Source organism: Echinops telfairi, unplaced genomic scaffold (genome assembly GCF_000313985.2).
Source record: "Echinops telfairi isolate 266 unplaced genomic scaffold, ASM31398v2 ScPeMD7_26;HRSCAF=91, whole genome shotgun sequence".
NCBI lineage: Eukaryota > Metazoa > Chordata > Mammalia > Afrosoricida > Tenrecidae > Echinops > Echinops telfairi.
Window position 1 is genome coordinate 3,836,479 of NW_022103923.1, and position 16,635 is coordinate 3,853,113.

At 53.6% G+C, this 16,635-nt stretch overlaps 1 protein-coding gene across 7 annotated transcripts in view; it reads right to left on the minus strand.

Annotated features, from left to right (window-relative positions):
* The window catches only part of BCOR (BCL6 corepressor), a 107,562-nt gene that overhangs the window by 9,493 nt on the left and 81,434 nt on the right, over positions 1-16,635 (minus strand). For 3 of the 7 annotated variants that reach the window (XM_045289387.1, XM_045289386.1, XM_004714583.3), the window contains exons 3-10: positions 16,298-16,376; positions 12,555-15,410; positions 11,817-11,870; positions 11,088-11,277; positions 4,635-4,910; positions 3,892-4,236; positions 2,959-3,284; positions 2,341-2,595 (exon numbers count right to left, since the gene is read on the minus strand). In XM_045289387.1, the coding sequence (XP_045145322.1) occupies positions 2,341-2,595; positions 2,959-3,284; positions 3,892-4,236; positions 4,635-4,910; positions 11,088-11,277; positions 11,817-11,870; positions 12,555-15,410; positions 16,298-16,376 (4,381 nt within the window). The remainder of the gene's footprint in view (positions 1-2,340; positions 2,596-2,958; positions 3,285-3,891; positions 4,237-4,634; positions 4,911-11,087; positions 11,278-11,816; positions 11,871-12,554; positions 15,411-16,297; positions 16,377-16,635) is intronic. The other 4 variants (XM_045289389.1, XM_013007727.2, XM_045289388.1 and 1 more) reach the window with 3 other exon arrangements.

A 16,635-nucleotide genomic window follows, 5' to 3' on the forward strand; every position in this document is an offset into this window, starting at 1 on the left:
CCCCCCACCCCCCACCACACACACTGAAAGTCTGTAGCTCTGTCACACGGAGCCGAAGCCAGAGGGTGGGGTTTTCCAAATGAACGTGACACATTGCTGGGACGGCCTTTTCACTACACGGGGCCTTTTCCAGCTAAGCTGGACACAAAAAGAATAACTTGAGGGAAACCCGTCCGCTAATTTGGTGCCTTGCCACGTCAGGCACCTTAACTACATTAAGCAAGCTAACTGGTCTTACCCCGTAAAAGATCTGAAATACCACACGTGACCTTCCTGTTGTGGCCCAGCTATAGGGCAACAAAATGGAAACTGCTTTTTCAAAGACCAGCAAGGACCTCTTAGTCTCTGGCCTCAAAGGGAAGGGCGAGCTTGACGGCCGATTAGCCGGGGTTGATTAGCCAAGGAGCAAGAGTGCAACTGTTCCGTACAGACCAGTAAGGAAGCCTGAGTAAGTGTGCGTTTACCTCTGGCTTATTAAGTGTTGGCAATGACGCCGAGGCCAGGCCAGGGCTGTAGAGAGGCACAGCCTGTCTCTGGGAAGGGAAGGGGAGTACATGCAACATCTACCCCAGCTGCTCTGTGCTACTGCTCTCGGCTCACGGGAAACCATTAGCAGCCACCACTTGGATTTCTCATTCGCAAGAAACTGAACTACCTATCGCTCCAGAGAGTTCTCTCCGGGATCATCAGGTAATCGCAAAACAAAACAGCACAACACACGAGACATGCTGATACAACCCAGAACCAAAAATACCCGAGAGCTCAGAAATGCTAGGGCTTCAAAGAACCACCCCACAAGGCAGGGGGTGTTCACCTACTGCCAACTCCCCGCCCACACAGCTGTTCCACGGGGAGAGGTGGAGGGGCGGGGACTGGGTGCAGAGCACACTACTGGGCAGTCACACCAGGAAGGGCTCAAGGCACAAAGGACAACAGCAGAGAGAAGAGCAGGGCGAGGTACGGGAGCAAAGGTTTCAGCCTAAGCCCTGCCTGGCTTCCATCCTGCCACCTCCTCTCCTCCCGCCTGCGGCTTACAGAGCCTCATTTTTATTTTCACCATTCAACTCCCAAAGGGCTGGTGCCAGTATTTTAAAAAATGTCTTTGCCCTGTGGGCTATTGCATCACAATTTCAAGTGACAAGTGTGTGGTGGGGGAAGGGAGCCGCCAGGGCAAGAGGAGCCATCTATCTAGCAGAGGGTGTTGGAACTGGAAAGGGGACAATTCCCAATGCAAGCCAATCTTGGGAGAGACGTTGGACCAGGGCTGAATCTGGGCAGGGTAGGATGGCATCATTTAAGCCCTCTGGGCCTCAGTTAGGGAGGCCTGGTGTTACAGTGAACTAAGCATGGGGCTGCCATCCGCAAGGTCCAGTAGCTGCTCTCAGAGAGAAAGAGGGGCTGTGCGCCCCACCGAACTTTCCGGTCTCAGAAACTTTAAGAACCGGTTCCAGTCTGTCCTAGCCAGGGTCACTCAGTATGTGCCGGGATCCACTCGCTGGCAGCGGGTTTTGTTTGGGGGTTCAAACAAAGGCTCATCTGAAAGTGACGACTGTTAGTAGCCCCATAGGAGGCACTTGAAAGGGTTCCACGAGCTACCCTAGGTGAGGTGCCCTAGTGGCACAGTGACAAAGTGCTCTGGGGCAGACTGGCCCCTCACCCAAAGATGCCCAGATGGAAACCACCAACTGGCGATCTGTTTCCAGTAGGAGCCCCACCTTGGAAAGTCCACGGGGGCAGTCCTGCCCGTACCTAGAGGCTGCTCTGAGTTTGGTTTTGACGATCCCTTTATCATCTTCATCAGGAGCCCCGTCTTCCTCCCACAGAGCAGCTGATGGACCCGAAATGCTGACCTGGCGGTTGGCAGCCCAGCACATAACCGACACCGCACCACCAGGGCTACCTACAGATTTACCGTCTCGGCCACCTACAGGGACAGGTCCACTCCGCCCTCCAGGGTCACTGCTCTCTGAGTTGGAGCGAGCTTGGGACTCCCAGGAGCTCAGCCAGAGATTGTTTCAGGGGCCCTCCCTGTGGCTCCGCTCCCTCAAGAGCCTGCTCCGCCTAAGTCCTGCAGTTCATCTCTCTCCCCCTTGCTAATCAGAATCCAAAAGGGCTCATTAAAATTCTCCCCGTCGCCAAGCCCTGGGTTATGTCAGATTTCGCCTCAGAGATAAGCCAGCCCAACTAGAGGGTAGTGAGGAGGGTTACCTGCCTGAACATGAACCCAACCTCGGAGACCTTTCTTTTCAAGCCCCGATGGTGCCGAGGACACACACAAACAGCCGGGGGCTCCTGCACCTCTCCCCAAGACTCCAAGGGTGCCTCCAGCCCCAGACTCACCTCATAACCCAGCCGGGCGGCCCGCTGCAGGAGGGTCTCACCCGCGTTCTTGTTAACAATCAGTCTTCGTGCTTCGGGTGGCATCGGACGAGACTGGGTCGTCTCCTGGGGGGAAGTGGTGCCTGGCAGCTGGGTAGACTGGGAAGCCGGAAGAAATTGTTGCAGTCGGTCGAAGGGCTTCTGCTCCGGCTTGGCTGGCGACAGGTCATATTCCGAAGTGGGCTCTGGTCGCTTGCGGAATCGCCGGACAGTCACCTGTCACAAAACCAAGTAGGGCACACAGTCAAGGCTGTGAGTCAAAATTCGACTCAGTGACAGTGACTGAGTAGCTTATAAGTCTGGGTATAAAATAAATACCCATCGCCCAGGTGACCAACCCCAATGGAAAAACACCCCTTTCCCCTTAAAATTAAAAAAAAAAAAAAAGGAAAGACATGGGCGAGGGTGTACATTAAAGAGGAGGCTTAATTTCCCTATAATTTAAACTTCAACTCTACTCTCCCCCTAGATATGTACTTCTAAGATAGGAAGGGGACTTGGGGGGAGGGATCCAGGCAAACCACAGGCACCAGAATGTGTTCCCGCAGGCCTAAGGGGGGGCGGGGGCATCAGGGCTACCTTGCCATCAGTGTTCTCCACATAGTAATCCCCTGTCAGCGGCAAGCTCCGCCTGGGCTCCTGAGGTATCAAATGCTTGGTTTTGCACAGTCTCTTCCCGGATGGCTTCTCACTGGCATCGGTGTATTTCTGCAGCAGGGAGGCAGCCTGGTGGCCCTCGTCTTCCTCAGCGCACAGCACATCTGTCTTTTGGCTTTCTTTAATTTTCTGTTGCTTGGCAGGCGGCCTAGAGGCTGGTATACAGCTTGGCTGGGTCTGTTTTTTGCCGTTTACATTGCTGGATGAAAGGCTCTTCATGGGCAGAGAGCCGGGGAAGGGAGGCAAGCCTAAATCCGGAGGGGGGTGGGCAGGAGGCAAAGGGGTGGGGGGCAGAGAAGAAGCAGGCGTTACACAGTTGTAGCCGGTGTGGAAAGAAAAGCCCATTGTTAACACTAATCACTGGAGCGGCTTTGGTTTTTTAAAGATATACCAATTATGTTTTCAAAGCATTAATATTTTAATTATCCCATATTTAAATGGCAAATAGGTGAACCCACAAAAGATCAAGTGGCAAGTTGCTTCAAAGGACCTGGGCAGGGAGGGCAAAAGCCAGCTCGTCTTGGTGCCCCCTCCCCCGACTCCCACCCGCTGGGGGTGCTGGGTCCAGACAGGAGATGGCCTGGGGTGGCAATGAGGCCACCTGAACCCCACTTTCAGCTTCTGTCTTGGCCACTGTTGTCCTCACTGCCCGTTCTAAAGGAAGTGGGGCGAGATGGGCAGGGCCTGTGACGACACTCCATAAGATTGCCTGCCACATTCTAGTCAACATTCAACTTCTATGGCCCTAACTCTAAGGCCCCCCTCTGGTACTATCTTCTGCCCTGAGCGAAGGAGTGTCTCCCATAGGAGAGGACAGTGGGGGGTGGGGTGGGGTGGGAAGACAGCCTGGAATACCTTGTTCACTGTCGTTGGATTTGAGGGACTCTTCCGACCAGCTTCTATTAGCTTTGATCTCGGACCTTTTCCTGATGGGCTTCTCTTCAGTGATGTTATTCCCCTGGGCAGTAACCTCAGGCTCAACTACCTGGGTCACTTCCTTCCTGTTTTGTCGGCCAGGTTTGCCCTCTGCTGCAGACACTTGCTGTTCCCAGCGTTCTCTAAGGTGCAGCAAGTGGCGTTGCTTTTTAGGATGGAGCCCTGTTAATTCAATGCACACCTTCAGGTTGGTCAGCTCATTATAATGTGGGTCTTCTAAGTGCTTAGAGGAACTGTTTGTCATTTCCCTCTCAGGCCAGTCATCTAATGGAAAAATAACTACAAATTAATCAAAAAGCCCCCTTCAGGGAACAATCTGTCTTATGCATCACTAATGGGGCAAGGGGGTGGGGAGGGGGGATGGTTGCTGTCTTGGCTGGAGCATATGTCACCACCAGGCCTCAGAAGTTATCTTGGGCCATCTTTGGACTTGAACTCCTACATCTGGTTTGGGGGGAGGTGGGGGTGGGGAGGGATGTGAGGGGAGGGGCAGATTTCCAAATCCCTGGGACACTCCCACTCTCTTACAAGTTTCTAAAGGGGGGAGAGGGCATCTAGGATGGGCAACGCGCCTCACACCCACACCGTCTGTCCACCTCTGGCCGCATGCACAAGCCCCCCCCACCCCCAAGCAGACCGCCACTGCAGCCAACTAAGCTCACCTTTGGAGACCCGTCTCCGCTTGGCTTTGAGCAAGGAGTCCTCCGCCATGTCATCTGCGGTGGTCTCAGTTTGGCTGCTGTCCCCTGAGAGTTTGCGTTTGCGTTCCAGCCGGAGGGTGGGGCTGTGGGGCATGTCCACTGCCGCCACCGCCACGGCCGCCGGCTCGGTGGGTGACTCGCTCAGAGGCTGCCTCTCCACGAAAAACTTCTCCACAGGAAGTTCTTTGTCCTCCTGGGGTTCGAATGGATCAAGTTTGTTGCCAGCAGTATATTCGCCTGGGGAGAGCAGAAGAGAGAGAATACATAAATGAAGAGTCCGTAAGAGCACCATGTGAAGGGAGGGTCTTCTGAGTAGCGAGCGGGACCTGGAGGCCCAAGGACATGGGCTTCAGTGGAGAAGAGGGTCCCTACCTACCCACTGGACTGTCAAAATCAGTTATCTCCAAAGGAGGCGAGATGCGCATGTACTTTGGGGCCTCAGACTCTACGGTTTTCTCCTCTATCTTTTCATGAGGGACCCATCAACACACACTTTAAATAAATAAATAAAGATTCCTTTCTTTCAGCCGCTAGATCCAATCAAGCTAAGACTGACCTGAAAATCTCTATGGAAACATCGACTCGGGTCTTCATGCTGAAGTAACTGGTAGGCTGGTGATATCATAATCAGACCAAAGACTCCCCCCCTCCCAAGGGGCAGCCACAAGGCTAACGGAGAGGGCAAGAAGCCAGGGAGGACCCAGACTGCTGGGAAGAGTGGCCTGGAATGACCCAAGGGAAGTCGCTTCAGCCCAGGCACATGTCCAGAAGCAATGCCAAAGGGCTTGTCTGTCCCCTGCCCCCCTCCCCCTCCCCCTCCCCGTCCTCGTCACACACGTGGAGGGAAAAGTCATGCCAAGGAGCGAGCTCCGTTTCTTTCCCAAGAAGGGAAGCCCTTTCCTGCTCCAACCAAGAAAGGCTCCCTAGACCCCTAGCACCTTGGGGACCCTGGGGACAGCAGTCACTTCCTTCATACTTCTGCATCCAGGAGAAATCCAGACAAGCTGCAGGTGTGCGATTCCATTTACAGGCTAAACCAGCGCTTTCCACCCCACTCACACTGGCACACCGGGCTCAACCCTTTCTGCCCAACATCACTTCCTACTTTTGTTTCACCGTAAGAACTAACCCATCAACTGTCTTGCTTTTTGTGTTCCTTTTAGTCAACAATATTTACTGCCTTTCACAATCACTGTAGCATTTCTCCTAATCCCACCGGAAAGGATCCTGCACCTCACACCACCAGTTGGGTTTGGTGGACCTTGTGCAATATAAGCCTGTTCCTAGATAAGCTAGGACCTTTCCTGCTGCACACGTGCCAATACCCACTCTTCTACCCTGATGTCCAAACTGTGTCCTTAATTCCTGGCCCGGGTCTGTCCCTGGGGGAACCCTTCTCCTCTTGGTGGCGTCACTGGCCCTCCGTGGCAGTCATTGCTGGTGGTATGTTTCTCCCTGGCCTGGGGAAGTCTGCCCTCTCACCCATGGAGGAGCGCGCCTCCTCTTCATGGAGGTCCCAAGGCAGAGGCTGGGAAAGTTAGACTGAGCCTCCCCACCATGCTATGTCCCAACTCTCTACCATCCACCATCTGGATGAGGAGCCCTCTCCCTCTCCGCCCCCACTACATCTCTGAGGTACACCTGGCCCTGGCAGCACCTGGCTCACGGTAGCCTGTCCTCAGCACGGGATCCTAAGAGACTGCTCTGTGGCAGTGGTAGTAACCAACACCCAGGCTTCCCCCCAGCTCCGAGCTGAAGCCCTGCCTAGGAGACTTTGCAAACAAGTGGGGGAGGGGAGGGGACTGAGAGCCTCAGTGCTGGGGCCGGGGACACGCACCGGCAGGCTGTGGGTTCTCATCTCGTCTGCTCTGTGACCCTCTTAACTGCTCTAGCGGTAACTGCGCCACTTTACAACCGGGCCCCCTTTCAGCTGTAAAGTGGGAATATGACGGCGAGCCTCCTCCCAGGGGTGGCCTTCGTAAGTACAAGCTAAGCAAGGCCGGGAACCGCTGTCACAAAAGGAGGCTAGGATTTGCTGAGCAGCTGGCATTTATGTGCGCCCCTGTATTTATAAGATTTCGAGCTGTGGGCCTCCTCCTAATTATGTTGCTTGCCTTCCCTGACAGCCCTGGGGGAAGGGAAGGGGAAGGAGAGGCAGCAGGGCCATGCTGGGACCATCTGAAGAGCTGTCATACTGTGCACTTTGGGCCTGGGTCTGGTTCCCTGCTTTGGGTAAGGAAAGTTTCAGGGGGCAGGAGTGGGGGGGTGGGGCGGGTGTGAGCTGGTGAGATCACAATGCTCTCCAGAGGCCCTAATCAGATGAAAAGTCAGTCTGCTTTCAGGTTCAATGCTAACATTTCGATCTAGACTTGAGGTTCCATTTAATACCCCCCCCCCACACACACACACACCGCTGTCTTAGCGTTGAATCTGACTCACACCGACCTTGTAGGTCAGAGTGGAACTAACCCCCCCGCCCCCCATTGGGTTTCCAAAGCTGTGCATCTTGACAGAAATGCAGACTGGTCCATCTTTCTCTTGAGGGGTGGCTAGTGGGTTCGAACTGCTAACCTTTTGGTTGGCAGTGGGGTGCTTAACCACTGTGCGCCACCAGGGCTCTTTAGGATACTCCCTATTGGACAGGGTAGAACCAACCCCTTTTGAGTTTCCAAGACTGTTTACAGGAGTAAAAAGTTTCATCGTTCTCCCGAGGAGCACTGGTGGTTTCAAACTGCTGACCTCGCAGTTAGCAGTCCAATTTGTAACCACTTTGCCACCAGGGAACAGTCGCGTCTGCGGTCTCTCTCAGGTTGAAGGTTTTCCACCTGAGTCCATGCTCACTGCCAATACTTCCTGCCTCACCCACCTGACCTTCTCCCTAAATGGCCAGTATTTTTTGCCCACTTATTTCACAGACCAGAATGAGCAGTGACCACCAGGCACCTCCTATCTCCCTGTCCCACAGGTCAGGCTGCTGGCTCGCTCAACAGGAGCAGCCCCTCGGAAGATAGGAGCCCTTGCTGTCTTCCCCATCTGGTAACCCACCCTCCCTCCTGGCGAGGATACTCCCTTCATATACAACTTCCGGGGCCCCCAGCTCCCGGGGTAGCTGGTGGAAGAATTCTCTATGCTGCTGACAAAAGTCTGCCTGAGCACTACTTGCCTTGGGGGGGGAGCCCCCCCCCTCCCCGCCCTGCGGTCCTCAGCTGTCCTTCCAGACCCTTCCCCTCCTCCTTCTTCACGCAGGACCCCCAGCTCGATGCCTGTGGGTCTCCATCCTAGACTATTATCAGGACCCCTCCCATGCTAAATTTGGTGCTCATTGAAATCACACCCACCCACACACATAGTTTAGCTGCTTCCTTTTCCATTTCTCTGAGAGAATCTTTTCCCAGACTGCCCCCGCCCCTACCCCCATCACCTCCCCCAAGCCATTCGCAGGAAAAAACCTGAAGGCTGGCAGCGGGTTTTCACTACAACCTCTCAGGGTGAAGGCTCAGTGCTTCCTTCCCTCAGGGAAGCCAAGACCAGACCACGGTTCAGAAGTAAAACCGAAGACCACCCAACCCCGACCATCCCAGATACACACGGTCGCCACCGCCAAACGGACAAGCAAAAGGCTCCGTGTTCGGATCCACCTCATCGTGGCCATTTCAACCAGTAACCACCCCAAAATTCCGGTTGAGGGCAGACTGGAAAGGGGAAGAGGGGTAGGCAGGGCTTCTAACCATCAGGCTCCGACATGGCTGCTACTCTTCTAGAAATCAACTAGCCATATGCCTTTGGTCCCCGGATTCTGCCAGGTGTCAGTAGCTGTGCCCTTGGTTATATTGCTCTCCCTGCCTACAGCACACTATGACACGCGCGCATGCATCCCATGAGTTATCATGGTTGTGCCATAGCATTACCTCACAGAAACATTGCCATGGCAACATTTACAAGTCACCGTGGCAACAAAGCCCAGTGAGCCCCAGACAAGACGGGAGGGTGCTCCAATGTTTGAGGGCTACCCAGAATTTTAACTCTCGTCCGGAAGGAACTATCTACCACCTCCAGCAGAAATGAACCTGGGTAAAACTCACACCCTCTCGGACGAGGCATTAGTACTTTGTTTTCCATTCAAATGGTTTATATAACTCGCAGGGGTTCCACCAGAAGTTTCCTGAAGTTGTGAGACGTCCTTGTATGGCTCCACACACAATGATCCCCCCCACACACACACTTCTCTCTCTCTCATCTACCTAGTTGTCCAGTTCCTTCCAATTGTTAACAAGGCCACAGGGGAGGGCCTCTATGTTCATGCAAGCCAGGTGGTCGGAAGGAAAAATGGACACTCTGGGCTTAAAGATTAAGGGGGCCAATTGGCTCTTGTCCCGCTCCATCTTTGAAAAGTCACAGATAGTGGCTAGTGACAAAGAGATGAGTTAACTTTCAAGTTTGCGGCTCTTCTGAATTTGTCCTTTCTAACTGAGAGGAAAGTTGCATCCCACTGCCCACACTAACATAAAGAGGAAGTGAACATCCAGATTACTGTACTTCAAGTTAACTCACTTTGGTGGGGGTGGGGGGGACATGGACAGACGACGACACACCTCAAACAAGACAGCGCCCCCGAGGCGGCAGATGTACCCACTCATGCCAGGTCCAAGAGCTTCCTCAGATGGGGGAAGGCTTCTGGGATGCGACCTATGCCCTCACGCAATCTCCACTCCAGCTCACATCTGCTCATAGTTTGGTTCTCTTGCCACACCGACACCCAAGGGAGGCATGGGAGCCAAAAGGAGAGCATGGCTCAGTTCATTTGCAGCTCAATGGCTCTAGCACCAGCTGTCCGGGCTGTGACCCGAGTCCTGGGTGAGGGGAGCATGGCAGCAGCAAGACTAGCGGGGTACTCTGGGACAAAGCTAATCGCTCATCACTGGCCACCCTGACTTCTCTCCTCTCCGTTCAGTAAGAATGAAGGGAAAAGGTAGCGGTGAGGCGGAAGTGCCACCCAAACCCAGATTCTGTCTGGCTGAATCTTAAAAACCAAAGGGCAAGGAAATTTGAGGCTGACCTGTTCCCTGCCCTCTTCTTCCTCCTACCTCCCTCAGCATCTTCCGGTCACCTCGGCCTTGTCCCATTCTCCCAAGCCTCTGAGAAACCTTTCCAAGGGCTGATATTAGGCAGCGTGTCAGATGGGAAAGGCTGCATGCCCACAGTTGGATTAAGGAGAGAGGGGGTTCTAGTCCGAAGGAGAGCTTGAACTTCCCTCTCCCCATACCCAATGGTCTGCCCTCAGTCTCCTCACTTCAGCCATTCCCAAGAGCCCTTCACACTTGGCTAAGACCACCACTTGGTAAGCACTAGATTTATCTTCTTTCAAGCTGGTCCTGTTTTGCCTTGGGAACGGAGGGAGCGAGATAAGGAGCGTGCTCTCCCAGACCACTAACGTTCTCAAAGGTCATCAGCATGGCGGGCAGGCGGGCGCACCGGTGGCACAAAGCTCTGAAATGTACCCAACCGCCCTGTCATCTCTCAGGAAGGCTTTACACACCGTCTTCTCTCTTCTTTGTTTGCCCTACAAAGTTTCAGGACTCCACAACAAGTGTTGGGCCTAAAACAGGCACATTTGAGAAACGAAGACCAAGATCCTCACCACTTACAGCCAACATGTTTTTAATCAATCCGGCAATTCGAGTGGATCACAGTTGGGGTGGGGGTGGTGGTGTGTGTGGGTGGGTGGCATGGCTGTTGGGGGGTGAAGAGAAGTGTGCTAGGTAGAGCTTTCTCTTCACGGTCCCCCTCTCAGAACGTAAGCTGCCCTTTGTCTGGGGGAAAGAACACCCGCACATATGTTATACTCTCTTGGACTCTGCTGCCAACTCCCAACGGCGGCAAACCAACCGGACGTGGTACAACAGCTGTGCTCTAGTTTCAAGGTACTCTCATGCCTCTTGATGGTATTTCAAGGGATCCTGCGCCTTTGGGGCGTGAATTCCAGAACTGTCCATTCCTCACCATGGGGGGCGGGGGTGGGGACTTGGGCGATGGGGAGGAGGTGAGGAAATGAGAAGGCCACGAAGTGCCTCTGGCTGGGAAGCATTCCACCCCTACAAAATGAAATCTGCCTGTGCCACACTTGACCTCCAGCACTGCTTGGCCTCGGCTACATTGTGTACCCTTCCCCACTAGAGGGTCGCTAACTACAGGACAATAACCTCTCAGAGATGCTTCACTCCTGGAGGACACACCATTCAAAAGGACAATCAGCTCCTTCATGGCTAGGGTAGCAAAGCAGGCCCCTTGCTAAGAGCAGGCGCCAACAGGACCCTGGGGCCATCAGAGGGGAATTGCTTCCTCTCCCATCCCCCTGGCCTCCAGGCAAAGCCCGCTAGCCTGTTCTCAACACACAAGTTGCTAAGTTTTACTTACATCTCTCATTGTCATTCTGGTCAGCACCAGTCTCCTCCAGGGTGACCAACTTGGGCTTTTTGTCCTGATTTCCTTTCAGCCTCTCCCAGTCAGCAGGGCTGAATTTGCACACCTCGGAGGAGTCTTTGGTTGTTGGGTGGCCACCTTCCCGCTCTTTCATCTCTAACTCGGAGAAGCGCATCATTGCACGCTAGAAAGAGAACAAAGATGAAAAAACACACACAAAGGCAAACATAAAACCAAAAAAATAAAAAAAGCAACCAATACCACCTTACCATAAAAGCTAGTTCCTTGGCCTTACCTTAATGGAAATTATTTTCAAAGAAAAGTTTGCCCAAAACCAACCACAATTGTAGGAGATACCACTCAAGAAGAGACTGAGAAACTTTTAACAGGTAAAACATTTAAGAGTATCGATTACATAAGGAGCCACACATTTCTAGGCAAACAGTCGTATGGGTAGGGAGAAATGTGTGGTGTGTATGCGTGGATGCATACACTATTGTCAAGAGACAGACAATCGCTTGGCAAGGTAAAGGGGAAAACAACGCAAGGACAACGCAGAGAAACAACAAAACGAAACAAAAACACAACACGGGAAAGAAAACAAAATGCACAATGAATAGAGACGACCATGGCCCACAAACTTCCCTCGGCATATTTGGAAATGAAATGTAAACTCAAAAAGGTTTATGTAAGATTCTAGTAATAAAAATTTGAAGAACTGACCTCACAGTAAGCAGCGGGTAGACATAAAATACTGTCCTCTTGTAATCCTTCCATCTATGTAATTAAAATGGGTACTCAATGGATCATTTGGATAATTTCATCCATTTTTATAAGCATAAACCAATTTTTTTCTTAACATCGCAAAAACAATTTGGCTTTATTCATCTTTTAATTAAACGTAAAATATCTTAGGAAATTCCTACACAACATCGATCATTATTTACTAGCAAGTTAAAATACATACTCTACCCCTTTAAATGCCAGCTTCCCTTTCCATTTTGGTTTTGTCTGTAAGCTTATTTATCTATAATTGACATATAGCTATTGATTTTGGTGGAAAAATTTTTTGCACGAATCCCATAGACATGCGGCTGCTAAATATCTCCACCACATATCACGTACAGCATTCTTAAAGCTGTGAAATCAAAGCAAGTGATAGGTAATCGGCATGCCCTCTCTCAGATAATAGCCTTCATAACAATTAGGACGTTAGCAGCTTGCGAGTGGAGTTTCCAAAGCTACAGAGTAACTTCAGGTATCTGCAGATGCCGGAGTCTACCACTCGCTTCCCCTTCACTGCACACACTTCGTACCTCCGACCATTACCACAGTAACTAACCACGTCTGACTGGGGGCCTGCCCTGCCAGCCCACCCCCACCCCACCATCCTCTTTTACATGATTACAAAAGAAACTGCCAGCTGCTAAGAGGCCTGCAGTTGGGGCGTGGGGGGCTCACCTGCAGTGCCCGCTGCTCTCTGCTGAGCTGACTGGAGTCCGCGTACAGTTCGGTGGTGACGCACTTGAACCGGTCACCAACGTAACCCGCGGAGTTTGCAATCCTTTTCGCCAGTTTGGATGGCTTGGGTTTCAGGACTTTGCCGTCGTTGCACTCGGCATCGTCACATCCGTCTTTGGTATAGGTGGGGGGGCCGTCCACACTCGATGGCGGGGCGCTGCTTATGCAAAACGGTTTGGGCTCCTCGGGGGTCTTGCCGAAAGCGATGGCAGGGCCATCACCCCCCAGGGCTGGTTCGAGGAACGAAGCCGTGACGGGTACCCCCAGGTTCTCTTTGTTGGTGCCGGCTGGCACATTCTCCTTGCTCAAGCTGAAAATGGACTGGCTCGGGGCCTGTTTGAATGTATAGGTTTCATGGAAGTCCCCCAGGTGGCCCAGCTCCTCCCGCATGGTGATGAAATCCCGGTGCTGCTGCAAGCCCGGCTCGGTAGGGGGCTTGGGGGGCTCTGCTGCGCTCTGGCCCACGCCCTCGGCTGAGAAGCCAGCTTTGGACACAGTTGTGTCTGGTTTTGCATCTTGTTCTTCTCGGAGAAGGTCGACGTAGACGAGCTTGTCGCTTTTGACCACAGGTTTCCCCTGATTCCAACTGGCGCTGGCCTTCAGGCTCTTGTCGGTGGGGACTTCGGCATGGAGCTTGGTGTTGCTAGCTTCCATCATCTCAGAGAACCGAGTCCGGAGGGCTGGGTCCTCGTAGCGGGGTCGCTCGTGGGACCGGGACCTCCTCTCTGGCTTTTCCTCTTTAGCGATCTCGATGGGCGTGTGCGGGATCAGCATGGGATGCACCATGCCCAGCCCCAGTGCATCTTGGTAGGTCACAAACTCAGGCCGGCCCGTGGGCAGCCCATAGGGCAGCCCAGGCTTTGGGGCCAGATGCCCGGGAAAGAGACTGCCATTGGGGAGCAAGACTGGGTGAGGGTAAACAGGTCCTTTGCCATGTAAGGAGAGGGGGCTGATGGCAATGCCCTCAGGTGCCGGGTAAGGGAGGTAACTCCTGGGGTAGGGAATGGGGGGGGACCTGAACGCCTCATTTGGAGACAGAAAGATTGAGCTGGGTGGCAGGCCATTCTCGTTTGCTTTGAAACTGGGCTCTGGGTTGCCGGCTTTGCCACCTTTGCCGCTGGTGCTGGTGCTATGCTTGGCAGGTGTGGTTGGGGGCTGGCCCACATGCTGAATGACGGATGGCGTGGTGTCCCCAGAGCTCCGGCTTGTCTTGGTGCCGTCTGCATTGGCATTGGGGGCTGGAGAAGCGGAGGCCGGCCGGCCGGCGCTTGACACAGTCCCCGAGACGCTACTGACCACGGTGTCGCCGCTGCCCATGCGGGGACAGGAAGAACTCCGTTGCTGTGGCAGGGCCCAGTCCAGGGTTTTGTTTTTCAGTGGCATGCTTTTGCCATTGTTCTCTTCGTTGGGACTTGGCCCGGGCACCACCCAGGATGAGGGAGCAGTGCTAATGATCTCAGATCGATAGATAGCACAGCCATTTCCTGGAGGAGATAATGTTTCCTTCGGAAGCTCACTTCCAGAGAGCACTAAGCCACTTGCAGCTCGGCTGTGAACTAGGACCGTGGGAGCCATCTTTTTCACGTGGTCAGCTTTGGAGGCGTCTACGTCCACCACTTTAGAGGACAAGTCCAGTGGCTTGTCGGTGACGTCTTTGGTAACCGTCTGCTTCTCCAACATAGGCGGGGAGGAGGAGCCATCTTTTCGGTCAGGAGCGGCCGTTTTCCGGGCGTGTCCGGGAACTGGCTGGGCCCCTTCGCCCCCATCGGGTGCTTTTGGGTACTTGCCATTGGAGAGCCTGGCTGCGGGGAACTCGCTGCTGACCGTCATGTATGGCTTCGACAGGGTGACTGAGGGCGAGGTGGAGATCCTGGCGTAGTGCTTGTGGAACTCGGAGTAGGTGTCTGCGGCAGACTGCGTGGGCAGGTGGACCCGGGGTGACGGCCGAGGCGAGGGGGGCAGCAGGAGCGTCGTGTCCCCTGGCAGGCCGCTGGCGACCACCGACTTGGCGGAGGGCACCCTGGGCTGTTTGCTGTTCTGGATATGCGGGTAGGCGTGTGACTCGACTGGGTTCCCAGGACTGACCCCCATCTTCCATGGGAGGCTTTTGTCTGCACAGTGGACAAGAGGCGGGATGGCGGGGGAAGCTGACGGGGTGGAGAGCCTCAGGGGCGAAGCCAAGGACGATGGGATGTGGGGGCTGACGTAGTGAGGCGGTGGCAGGTAGAGAAAGCGCTCCCCGTTGGTGCAGACAGGCGAGTAGAGTGGCTGGGCTAGGCTGTAGGACTGCTGAGGTAGCAAGGCCTTGTACATGTTCAGTGAATACTTATTTGGCGAGTCGAGGAAAGGGTAAATGGCTGGTGTGCTCCCCTCCATGTAAGGAGGGACCCAGGGCAGCCGCAGGTAACTAGCACCATTGATGTTGAGAGGGCTCTGTTTGTCGCTCGCAGACCTGTCCAAGCCCAGGGTCTCTGCCGAGGGCACAGCAGTTTTTTGTATTCCAGGCGGTGTTTTATAGATAGCACTAAAGCCGTTGGGAGGCTTTCCTGAGACGGCGGAAGCCTCTACTGTCTCCGGGGTAGTCGGTTTGAACTGCATCTCTGGATTTCTCTCTGAAGAAAACCCAAGCCCCCCTAGGGTGCTTGTGGCTGCCTCTCGGCCTTTCTCTGAGCCTAGTCCACACAAACTGGAGTAGACGATGTTTCCTGGGACTCGGAGGCCTTCTCGGATCAGGCCACTGCGTTCCATGCTCAGAGCTGCCAAGCCATCGATTCGATGAGCCGTGGTGGCGTCCACCTTTGCAGAAAAGAAGACCCGAGAGTTATGTGGGTGGTCTTTCCCACCAGACAAGCCCTGCGCTCTCGTTCAACACAACAGCAACCTGAACATTTGCACAAGAAGGATGCTTTTTTGGTTTTTAATTTAAATAAAGGATAAAGGGCTAAAGAAAGGATTCCTAGGGCCTGCTCCCTCCCAAGCCCGTCCCTCAGCTGGTTTGCTGCCTGCTCGTGTCTCACCTCGTGTTTAACTAGTATTTGGAGAACACGGAAAATGTTGATCCCTTTCGACTTCTGGCCCACACGTTAACACAGTCATCTATTAATGCTGGAATTTGCTCTTTCTCAGCAAAAATTATTTGCTGCCACCAACTCCCTTCCTCTCAGGGCCACCCTGATGCAGCCCCTCCCCTCGCCCCCAGCCCAGTTCTGGTTGGGGAGGGGTGTTCTCTCTGCCTTTCCTGGACAGAGGAAGGTGTTCTTTCAAAGGGAAGACCCAGGCTTGTTTCTAAAGCAACAAGGAGGCCATGGGTCAAACTGTGGTGACGTCCTCTTTTGACTTTCTCCCCCTGGTGCCTTTAGACACCGTCCTACTGTTTCATGTTTGACTGGAAAGATAGACCAAAGGGTCTAGATGGAGGCTGGTAACATTCAGCTGGAAGCTCTGGTGGAGCGTGCCATGAGTGTTGTCACAGGGAGCCCCAATAGTAAGTGGGCCCACTGATTTTGGGGAGCCCGCCCCTTCGGGAAGGCCTGACAAGAACTTCTGGGCGAACCTCCCAGCCACCTTCCTACCCAGTCCTGCCCTAAATCAGGGACAGCCCTTTAATGGTATGCAAAACAATGCACCATTGATTACAGATCACTGACAGGTACCGCGTCAACACATGGCCGTTAATCTCTTACCACAGTGTGGTTCAAAGGATTTTCTTCCCTCAGTTCCAGTCTGGCTTTTGAAGCATCCCCATCATTCCCAGGAATTTTCCTGTTGGAAAGGACACACCGACTTCATGAACACCTTCTCCAGCTGTGAGATTTCTCCCACCTTGAACAAATTCTGCTTTCTAAGCCCTAGCTGAAAGCCCCCGCCCCACTCAGGGGGTGTATGTTTAACTCGCTGGGTAGGGCCAGGTTTCGTGGACAGGAAGTCACCAACCAACCCATGTCTCTCATTCCTGGCCAACGGCAAAAAAGGGTAGACATTGAAGCAGTAGAATGGGCACTGAAGACCAAAGGTGGCCCAA